Source organism: Pangasianodon hypophthalmus, chromosome 4 (assembly GCF_027358585.1).
Source record: "Pangasianodon hypophthalmus isolate fPanHyp1 chromosome 4, fPanHyp1.pri, whole genome shotgun sequence".
NCBI classification, from domain to species: Eukaryota; Metazoa; Chordata; class Actinopteri; order Siluriformes; family Pangasiidae; genus Pangasianodon; species Pangasianodon hypophthalmus.
In genome coordinates this window covers 14,778,729-14,790,455 of record NC_069713.1, presented here as the reverse complement: position 1 = coordinate 14,790,455, position 11,727 = coordinate 14,778,729, and the positions used below count along the sequence as shown (strand labels likewise).

The 11,727-nt window shown below is 39.8% G+C and overlaps 1 protein-coding gene across 1 annotated transcript; it reads left to right on the top strand.

Annotated features, from left to right (window-relative positions):
- The first annotated feature begins 4,415 nt into the window (after nucleotides 1-4,415).
- On the top strand, nucleotides 4,416-11,664 carry cct7 (chaperonin containing TCP1, subunit 7 (eta)). Its single transcript, XM_026936443.3, has 11 exons — nucleotides 4,416-4,541; nucleotides 6,902-7,055; nucleotides 7,203-7,309; nucleotides 7,412-7,590; nucleotides 7,868-8,039; nucleotides 8,452-8,616; nucleotides 8,999-9,187; nucleotides 9,361-9,458; nucleotides 9,635-9,767; nucleotides 9,909-10,115; nucleotides 11,010-11,664. Exons 1-11 carry the CDS (start codon nucleotides 4,536-4,538, stop codon nucleotides 11,238-11,240), a joined length of 1,641 nt encoding a protein of 546 aa, XP_026792244.1. The 5' UTR covers nucleotides 4,416-4,535; the 3' UTR covers nucleotides 11,241-11,664.
- The last annotated feature ends 63 nt before the right edge of the window (nucleotides 11,665-11,727 follow it).

Here is an 11,727-nt window from a genome sequence, read left to right as displayed (position 1 = left end):
TTGGATGTAGCCAAAATGAATGTAGCAGATCCAGGCTACAACATGGCAGCTTGACTCTGTAGGGTATGTTTCCTGACCCTCTGATTTGAGTTGGCCTTTATGGCTCCATCCTGCTGGGAAGCATAATGCAGACAAGTGGCCCAAACCTCATGGGCTATTAGATCAGTGACAACCTGCTCCTGTGGACTGAATAACCGGTCAAATATTGGCAAAGCTATTAGATCTCTTGGATCAGTGACACTGATCCAAATGAAGTCCTTAGCATTCACTGCTCTCCCTTTTTAATACTGACATATTGGACCAGTAGAATAAAGCAGAGTAAATGTTTCCTGAATGTGTAATTATCATCTGTCGAATTATAATTATTTAAAAATTAAACTGCCACAACAGCTAGTGCTCTATTGCAGTACTGGCACCAATACAGTTATATGATAACTGCCACTGCTGTGTTTCATAATAGCTGCTGAAACATCTGTTCTGCTGCTCAAATTGTGCTGATCTCGAAACAGTAGTTAAGATGCTCTCGTTAAGAGAATATTGATCAGGTTTGTCAAGAGCCACAATTAATTGTGAAGTGTGACTTACGTTGTTGGGATCAATGACCTGGTGAAACCCATAACATTCAGCCTGGAAGGTGCTTGTATCACACAATTAGACCTAAGGTAATAGCTTAAGAATCGATTGCAATTGATTACAATTATTGGCGCTTCAACACTCTTTGCATGAAACACACACAAGCCCGGCTTGGTGTTTTCATGTAAAATCTCAATGTCCATACACATTTTCTTTATGCACTGTATAAGAGGGGCGTAATGATGTGACAATTTGGATTGATGCATCGATTAATAGGCAATGATTGAAATGACTAGAGGTAACAATCATAAATCAGTTATTACTGATTATAAATAGATTATTATCAAAAAACAAGAGACAACTGGTGTGTGAAAATAAACAGAATTTTTAACTGATGTGTAAATAGATCAGCAAAGTGATTTGTTCATAACTCTGATAAGTAAAATAGTCCTTCTCTACATCATCATTCACAAATTAACAGTAGGCTTACCCCAGACCCTGAACAAAGTTGGTCATATAGTGATCAGACACAACTACACTTAATCCTGTTGTAGCAGATTTAGTGTTATCATCAAATATTGAATCATTGCGTTATGACATATGTCATATTTTGTGGAAGCCTGACGTTTACACCCCAACTGTATAGTGACTTCTCTGTCATCACGCCATAATGATATCGAATGTTACAGCATTTCATATCGCTATGGTTATATTATCCAGTGCTCAGTGAACACTCCATGCTTTTCCTCCTTATTTTATGTCATCTAAGTATGACAGGGAGAAAAAAGGATCTGGGATTTTGCTGCCCACAAAGTCCTGCCACCCTGTGTGTGTACATACAAATCCACCTGCCTCACAGGACAGCTTGTATCACTACATTTCATCTGGATGGCTAAAGATAGTATACCATCAGATACACATAGCATCCATGATGGTAAAATAACTCCCATCTAGCAATTCACCCGCCCTTTCATTACTGCTGGATGTGATAGCTAAACACACTCCATTGCACATGGGCCACATGTGTAGATATGAAACCACATTACCACATTAAAGGACGCACCAAGGAAGGAAGAGATGGAAATGGAAAGAGGGAAGGTAATGACATAGGCTAAGACAGAAAGACAGAGAGAGCTCCCTGTAATCTTATAAGAACAGGGATGGAGGTCCTACTGGGTGGAACCTTCAAGAACTGGTTTGCAGCCTGAAAATTTAAACAAGCAGGAAACAAGTTTAGTCTAGTGTGCCTAGTGTGCTGGGTCTTACGATGGCTTAACTTTAAATGAATGAATTAGTTATATCAAGTAATTAAATTTTAAATGAATGAATTAGTTATATCAAGTGATTATTCTTATTCTCAAGTGCATGTCTTAAATAATTCCATGATGGAGTTCTTTTGATGCATTCAACATCCAACTTGACACATATTGAATGCAGCTTGACAGTTTTCTGCACTAAGTGCTTGCCTTCCACTAACAGAATGGAGCAGGTCAGATTTCACAGCTACCGTAAGCATGGACTCAGCAGTAGGTGGGTCGTCTGTCACTATATCCAGAAATATCTGCGTTAAAGGCTACCCTCTGAAAGGGCGAGGCAGGCTGCGTATGTGTATAAATGCCTGATAATTGCATGTGTCTAAAAGCAGTGAACATTGCAAGCTTTGCGCTCAACCACAGACTGCAGACACATGAGAGAGAGGAGAGTGTTCCACCTCTGCAGCTCAAGCTACATTAACTAACCACGGAAACTAAAGTCTGTACTTACACAGAAGAAAATAGCCTGTCTCTGCTTAGACATGTAGAAGAGTATGAAGTGTGCAGCCAAGGACATGAATAGCAAGTGGTTTATGTTTTTAAGAGTCTGTGTGAGAGCAAGAAAGTCCTCTTTTCATATTATTATGATGAGTTGCATATTGTAGAGCAAAACAATATTGATTTCACAAATTAGCAGTTATGTGTTTGTTAATTTATATAAAAGATGACAAAAGATGTGGCAAAATAGTAATAAAGGGAGAATGCCATGAAAATTATAAAACTACAATGTAGGGGAAAATAAAGGATAAATGAAGGGAAGTAAAAATGAAAGAAGCTGCTAATCCTAGTAATGGTGATCGAAGTAGCCTACATGGCCCAGTTAAGGGTAAAGATTGAGAAAAGAAGGAAGGGACTCTCATTACACAAACTGAGCAAACTTGCTATTGTGGACCTTGTCATATAGTGACACCAAGTGGACACTGGGGAAATGGGAGACGTTTCTGACCTCAATTGACTGGTGAAGTTCTCCAAACTCTGCGTACCCTATACAGATATTAGGCCAATATTATTCCATCCATATAAATGTACTGGTCAAGATGGTAGACTGGTAGATCTTTGGCAGCTTGTAAGATATTCTACAACTTTCTTACTACTTGACTAAACTATCAGTAGCCACATGTTTGAAAACTATATACAGTATTTTCTAATAAACTCACAGTTGTTATATTCTTTAAAATAATCTACAATGAGGCAGTAATTCAGAAACTGTTTTCCTTTCTACCATTTTGAGCAGCTCGGCCTGTGTCATGGCAACTGGTAGTTTTTCAGATTAACATGGTTTTTTCAACAGGGTGGCAATTCAACAGATGTCTGTCAAATGTGCTTTTTTGTTTTGTTTTGTTTTTGTTTTTTTTACTTTGTTCTTAAGACTTGTGTGGTCAAATATGGTTCACTGAGATATGACTGAGAGTTTCTGGGAAAATGTTACACCCATATTCACAGACTTTCAAATACAGAGCCATGTCAGAACACAAGTTCCTATGTAATTAGGTGTTTTACTGTTTTAACAGAGGTTACTATTTATTGTGTTAGTAGCCCTTTTGAATGTTCTTTGCCGTTCTAGAGGGCTGGCTGAGACTGTATGTTTTGTCCGTGTGATGTGATATTCTTGGAGATGAGGAATGTTGGTTTTTCAGACCTGGCTATATTAAATGATATTTTAAGCATCACTAAGAAGGGTTGGATAGATAGATTTGCAGGTTACAAACACAAGAAACAAAGGTTCAGCTTTCATGCTAATACAATGCCATCGTGCTCATTATCTCAGTGATCACTAACTAACCAAGCTGAATTTCTGCTCTAACTTGTATAGCCTCATTGCATTCCGGAGCTTTGAGTCCAATACTTTTACACTGGATTTTTCATCATTATTATGCCGTTGAATCACTGGAATATGGTGAGTGACAAATGACATGTGTACTCTTTTGTTCTGAGGAACGAACAGCAAAACCTGAATGTTATCATTTAAGATGAAAATCTTTGAAATTTTTCCTTCCATTAACTGCCACTGTAAATGTGTTAGCAATGTCACCCTGTGACGTCAATGCAACTGCAGCACTCAACCAAATACAACCAACTTCTCATAAAAATCAACAACTGAGCACCAGAATAGTTAAGCACTTAACAAATATTTCAATAAAAACATATTTAATTTCTTTCAAGGAGGAGTTTCCCTTTAATAAGCTTGATGAGTAACCATGTTCAAGCAATGCTTTGTTCAGTGAAGCATTATATACTGAATAGCTACCGAACTTGAGATTTTAATTTGTACTGGATCAGTGTTGTAGCTAGGTGTGAAGGAAATTTAAAAAGGGTAGACTTTTGAATATTTTGTATCTATTTTTCAGCTAGAAAAGTGAATGTAGGTCCACTGTTGAGAGTCTACATGAAATATAGTTTATATGTGTGTGTGTGTGTGTGTGTGTGTGTGTAAAAAGCTTGGTGGGAACTAAGGCTGCTAAAAAGAACAAACAGTTATCAGTTGTATTTATCTTTTATCATGGTTACTAAATTGTCCACCAGGCGGCGGTATACACTTCGCCATAATTCGTAGAAGAAGAAGGAGAAGAAGAAGAAGCTGTTCTAGAGAGTTCCAAGTGCATTGTGGGAACGTCACCCGGCACCGGTCTTCCTCTCTAGCCTGCAAAAATGATGGTGAGTGCCCAATATCATGCCTGTTTTTTCCGCTAATCCTCCTCCATCCGTCCTGAGAACTCATCACAAATCATCTTTCTGGTATTATATAGTTAGAAGACGCCATGTTGTTTGAACCTGTGCTTTTATTTTCTCCGCAGAGGATTGTAATTGTTCATTTGATCTTGTTAAAGTGTCGCTAGCGCTTTAGCTGTTAGCTGGTGCTTTATGGATTTTGTTGTTTGAATATGAGCATGTTTGGTTCTGGATTTGTGTGTGATATTCGTAATAATTGAGTCTGTCTCTGAAATCAGTGAAATAACAGTCAGATAAGTGTGTGTTTCTAAGCTGATGCTGTGATGTGGGATAAAACCCCACCTCTTCATGGGAACAAGCTAACAGTGAATGGACTGCTAACGGCTAACGGGGTTTGGGTTCATCTTGGAAGCTTGTATTTCTTTAGTCTTTTCATTACTTATTTCGTTGAATTAGTTGAATTTCGTTTTGTATGGAATAACACAAATACACACTAGTATTTTTAAGTCTAGGTCCAACTAAAGTGACATTATCCACCCTGGAAGCAGATGCAATAGCTGACAGCGACCAGCTCCTTGTCATTAAATCAGACATTAAATCAGACATCAGATTAGCCTTTACTGTCTCCGTTAGGAAAAATTAGTTTTGGGCAATCGAGAGAACACGGCTAACATTACAATACACACATACAATCAGACTACACTGACATGCAGCTACACCCAGAAATGAATAACCAGCAGAAACCAAAGTACAATAACCAAACCTGCACAATAACCAAACCTGCATGCCATACAATAACCACACCTACACATAACATACGCACATGCCATACATCAGTTATTGCACAAATGCCCTAAACTTAAATATTACACACACATCCTACACTTATATATTACCCACATCCTTTGCTTAAATACTCCCCAAATACCCTACACTTAAATATTGCCCAAGTACCCTACACCTAGACATTACAATTCCCCTCCCCAGCCCCCACCCCCAAACAAAAAAAAACACACACATACTTCATCTCTTACTGTTCAGTAATTTGATTGATAATAGAACTAAGGAATATTTATACCTGTTCAACTTACAGTTTGGTGACCTGTACCTTCTGCCCGAAGACATCAGCTCGTACTCTTTATGAAGGATGGGGCTTGGGTCACGAATGAATTTAAGTCTCTGCTTCCTCACAGTCTCCTAAAATTTCTCCTGGAGAGAAGATGAGGGCAGCGTGCCAATTATTTTCAAGCCCTGATCATGTTTTGGAGTTGTGATCTGAGTTTAACGGACAGGTTACCAAATCATGTTGTAATACAGTAACTGAAAATGGATTCGACAGGAATCAAATATCATTGCAGAGACTTGAGTGTCTGTGTATGCTCTTTCCTTCATATTGTATTTTAATGTAATGACGGTATAAATAACGTTTTAGAATTAAGTCTGCTCGCCACATCAGGGTAAACAAAATTCCCACAATTATCTGAGCATATTACATAGTATCTAGCACTTCTTCTGCCTGACCAAACTGACAGAATCTTGCAGATGGCGCACACATCTTTTGTACCCAACATTATACACACCTCTGTTTAATATATTATGCAAAAAAAGTAACGCATTAAAATATTGTGGAAACCATTTTATACAATTCATAAAGGATTAAACACAACAGGGTGTGCTGTTATAGTTAAGTGTTTTAAAGTGATTTTTTTAAGTGTTTTATTCTTCATATACCACAAATTTGCAAATGATTACATTTATTAATGAACGACACATCTTGTGTTAACTGTAACATTATAACATTATAGCAGCTATAAAGTCATCCCATCACTACCTTTTTTTTTTTCCCCTCTCATGGCCAAAAAAAGCATAAAATCGTCTGTCCTGAAAACTTTCCTTTGTCAGAATCCTTTAGTTTACAGCTTCTGACACTGGAGACTCCTTCTGTAGATGTTAACTAAACACCTCCTTACCTTATAGCTTCACCATATCTACAGTTATTTATTTTTCTTTGTTAACCCATTATTTTTTTCTATCTATATATTATTAGTCATAGATTATGTGGAGAGTCCACCATAGAAGTCCCTGTGAATTAGCTATCAGAGAGCTATGCTGTTTTAGGAAATTAATCAACACCTTTTGACCAATCAGATTCAAGAATTAATAAATTGACAAAATTGGGATTGGGCACAAGGGAACAGTCAGTCTAATGGGGATGTAATCAGATTGCTAGTCTAGCGATGTTTTTAACTGTTAATTGATAACGTTGTTCAAGTCACACTGAGCATTTTGGCTCTCTGTACCTTGCCGTTTTCTATTGCTAAGTTGTTTTTCTTTTCTCTACACAGCCCACACCTGTAATCCTTCTGAAGGAGGGGACAGACACGTCCCAGGGTGTCCCTCAGCTTGTCAGCAACATCAATGCCTGCCAGGTGATTGCCGAGGCCGTGCGCACCACGCTGGGTCCCCGCGGCATGGACAAGCTTATCGTGGACAACAGAGGTGAGAATGAGATGAGGAGAGCCTGCAGATATCTGCAAAGTTATCACATCTGTTATAGGCAGAGAGTGATCAGAGTAGTGTCACGTAGGTTCAGCTGATACTAAGGCAGTGATGATAGGAGTGCTGACGTTGTGTATGTGCTTGCAGGTAAGGCCACCATCTCTAATGATGGAGCTACCATCCTGAAGCTGCTGGATGTGGTTCACCCTGCAGCCAAAACCCTGGTGGACATTGCCAGGTCTCAGGATGCTGAGGTGCAGATTAAATGTGACTCAAAGTTGAAATGAGAAAAAAATGAAAATGCCTTATGATGTCAGGCAATGCTCAAGCTCATACTTTTGAGTGTGTGTCTCCAGGTCGGCGATGGCACCACCTCTGTAACGCTGCTTGCAGCAGAGTTTCTGAAGCAGCTGAAGCCATACGTAGAAGAGGGGCTCCACCCACAGACCATCATCCGAGCTTTCCGCACTGCCACGCAGCTCGCAGTCAAAAAGATTAAAGAGATTGCAGTCACCGTCAAAAAGGACGACAAGCAGTGAGTCTGAACCCAACGCTTTCATCTACCAGGCATTATATTGGAGCTTCGGTGTGGACACATTCGGCTGTTGAGTAGAAAATAGATGCGTGTCAAATTTGGACTTTTTTTCTTACTGCAAGTGTTTTCATTTGGCAAGCTGTTAAATCAGGCTCGTATGTGGATAACATTTTTGACGGTGGTTAATTAGTTTCAGAATAAGAACTCGACTATTAACAAGATATAATTATTTATCTCTCTCTTTCTCTCTCTCGCTCTCTCTCTCTCTCTCACTCAGGGAGCAGAGGCGTTTGTTGGAGAAGTGTGCTGCTACAGCGCTGAACTCAAAGCTGATTGCTGGCCAGAAGGACTTCTTCTCCAAGATGGTGGTGGATGCAGTGATGATGCTGGATGAGCTGCTGCCACTCAAGATGATTGGCATGAAGAAAGTTCAGGGTGGAGCTTTGGAGGTGAGAACTTTACCAAGCATATCAGTTTGATTTCTACTATGGCTACATGGTATGATCAGATGTCTTTTTGTTAATGTCTATCTACTAACTGTTGTAATATAAATTCAGTACATTAAAGCACATTAGATTCTAATCAAAAGTCTAATTAAACATGTTCAACAACCAATTGCTCCAAGATAGCTGGAAATGAATGTGTTCAATATGGTTTTTCTACATGATGTCAAATAAAATGCCTTTCAGATATGTACTCTGACCTCATGTTGGGGAAAAGAGAGTTAAGAAGTGGAAATATAGATGGTGTCAGGAGTTCTTGGTTAAATTTCAAACTGTTATAATCTGTTGTGTATATACCATACATCAGTACAAATTCAGCTGTAGTTTGTGAGTAACCCTACTGTTTTTTTTTCTGCAGGACTCTCATCTGGTGGCTGGTGTGGCCTTTAAAAAGACCTTCTCCTATGCTGGCTTTGAGATGCAGCCTAAACGTTACGAGAACCCTAAGATCGCTCTCCTCAACATCGAGCTGGAGCTGAAGGCAGAGAAGGACAATGCTGAAGTCCGCGTCAACAACGTTGAGGTCAGTATCAATGCTTTTCATGTAGTCTGCTACACTAAGCTAGCACTGTTCTCACATAGTTTGTGCCATCCATCTCCTTGGATGTTTGGTTTTTAAGAGCAACTTCAGCTAATTAAATTATTATTTTTTTTAATTAACAAATATCTTAATTTATATTAATCTTATTTTGATCATTTCTGACCTTAACACAATTAATGTTCCATTATGTATTTTATATTTTACAAAGAAGTTGGGGGATTGGTCTTGGACATGAGTTAAAGAACGTGATGTCATTGTGTGTTCAGAAAGGGATTATTAATTCCCACACTGTCCATATCATCTTTGTGTGTGTGTGTGTGTGTGTGTGTGTGTGTGTGTTCGTCCTCTGTCCTCTGTCCTCCAGGACTATCAAGCCATCGTGGATGCCGAATGGAACATTCTATATGATAAGCTGGAGAAGATCTACAAGTCTGGAGCCAAAGTGGTGCTGTCCAAACTGCCCATCGGGGATGTTGCTACACAGTACTTTGCTGATAGAGATCTGTTCTGCGCTGGCCGCGTCCAGGAGGAGGATCTGAAGAGAACCATGATGGTATGGAAGATCCTGCTGTTCCTCTTGGCTCCTCTTGGTTGTTAAAGCATAGTTAGAAATGTACTTAATACCACAGATATATTTATTTATGTGTTAATATATGCATTTTATTGGTTATTAATGTGCATCCTGAGTAACCTAAGAAAGCTGAGTGACCATGGTGTCTCCTCCAGGCCTGCGGTGGCTCTATCCAGACAAGTGTTGGCTCCCTCACTGATGATGTACTGGGCTGCTGTGAGCTCTTTGAGGAGGTGCAGGTTGGAGGAGAGAGGTAAAGGTGGTTTATTCATACTTCGTGATGAGCACTGCATTAATCATGTGGACAGGAACATATGTAACCATCATAGATTACAACCATTATAGAAACTTCAGTGCTTGCTTTGTATCTGTAACTGTATACCAAAATTAAAATGTGTGGACTGAATGAGTTTATATCCAACTTTCTAGGTATAACTTCTTCAAAGGCTGTCCCAAGGCCAAGACATGCACCATCATCCTGAGGGGTGGAGCTGAGCAGTTTATGGAGGAGACCGAGCGATCACTGCATGATGCCATTATGATCGTACGCAGAGCCATCAAGGTGTGTTACTGGTGATGATAAAGCTTGTGAATTGTTTTAATAGATTTGGAAAAGCTTTCATTTATTGTGGAATTGATAGAACTGTGTACATCAAATGAAACCCTGCCTGCTCGGCCCCAATTTGTAATCTCTTAATTACAGAATGACTCAGTTGTGGCTGGAGGTGGTGCTATAGAGATGGAGTTGTCCAAATATTTGAGGGACTATTCCAGGACCATCCCAGGCAAGCAGCAGCTGCTGATAGGAGCCTACGCAAAAGCACTGGAGATCATTCCCAGACAGCTGTGTGACAATGCTGGCTTTGATGCAACTAATATTCTCAATAAGCTCCGAGCCAGACACGCACAGGTAAGAATACTGATACGGTTATGCTCACTGTTTTACACACACACCCAGACACGCACAGGTAAGAATACTGATACGGTTATGCTCACTGTTTTACACACACACCCAGACACGCACAGGTAAGAATACTGATATGGTTATGCTCACTGTTTTACACACACACACACACACACACACACACACACACGTATGGTCTGTGAGGATTAGACTGACTGAAACTGAAAGCTACTAATTTGAAACTTTCTATAAATGTGTGGTTAGAATGGTGTACTTTCCTAGAAGGAGGCCATTTGACTGACATTGCCAACAGGATAGAAGAAAGAATCTGTGGCTGGTCATCTTCAAACACGGCAGTATATTGTTGGCTCAAAACTTTTTCTAAACAAACAAAATTAATCATTTCTAAAAGCGGAATGTCTTGAATTTTCTTCAGTTCATTGACTGTATCTTGCATACTTTTTGTTTAAACATGACATTTTTTTGTTGGAAACTGCACTGAAATGCATAAACACGGAAATGCAGATCACCAATCAGATTTGTGGCAAGAAAAAGTGTACAAAATATCACACACACACTGTGGACAATGGCAGAGCATCTGAGACTGACCTATTGTTAATCACCGTTTTACATAGTACATGGTTCTGTATGTGCAGAATCTCCATTGTAGCTACAGCCATTGGTCATTTTAACATCCCGGCTGTTAGTATGATTTTTTTTGTCAGAATGCTCTTCACCCTATCTGACATAGAAAAGGACCAGTGAGGACGCGATGATGTTTGTGTGGTGGATCATCCTCAGCACAGCAGTGACACTGATACACTTACATCCAAAATCATTGAATAGATTTTCTAAAAATGTATGGAGTATTAATGCATTCACAAATTGTGTGTCTGTCAGGGTGGAATGTGGTACGGCGTGGACGTGAACAATGAGGACATCGCTGATAATTTCCAGGCGTGTGTGTGGGAGCCAGCCGTTGTGCGCATCAACGCTCTGACCGCTGCCTCTGAGGCTGCCTGCCTCATCCTCTCTGTGGATGAGACCATCAAAAACCCCCGCTCTAGTGTCGACGGCCCTCCAGTACCTGGTGGTAGAGGCAGGGGTCGTGGTAGGCCCCATGCCCACTAGAATGCCCCATACACACACATGCACCAACCCTGAGCACAGCAGCTCTATATGTGTAGCCTCTGGACTGTTAGATCAAAAGGATGCAGTTTTGGTCCCATTTTACTTACTAACCTGTTAGTTAATGCCTACAATGTTATTAGCTGTTTCGTGTGGTGGCTGCCAGCTATGGAATGCAAAAGAAAGCGCAGATTGCTAAATGCATCACTAATGCTTATTGTCTGGTTTTGTAAGTAAAGTGGGATTTTGGCTGTTTATTAGTGGCTGCTTGTTTTGTAATAGTTTGATCACACACACGAGGACTTTCTGGTTTGTGAAATTGTAGAAGCACTGATACTGGGCGTTGAGCCAGACTGCAGGATGTTCCCATGTTGTCATTCGGTCGAACTATTTATTGGACCATTAAAATCCGTACTTTGACATTTCATCTGCTGTCTTTGGTATTTATTTCTTTATTTATTTCTCTGCTGATGCTCTCAGAAGTTTTAGC

Bases quoted from the DNA above. Each gene is read 5' to 3' on its own strand.
- cct7 (XM_026936443.3), top strand. The intron at 7,591-7,867 runs GTGAGTCTGAAC...TCTCTCACTCAG, and splicing joins GTCAAAAAGGACGACAAGCA to GGAGCAGAGGCGTTTGTTGG. The intron at 9,459-9,634 runs GTAAAGGTGGTT...CCAACTTTCTAG, and splicing joins GTGCAGGTTGGAGGAGAGAG to GTATAACTTCTTCAAAGGCT.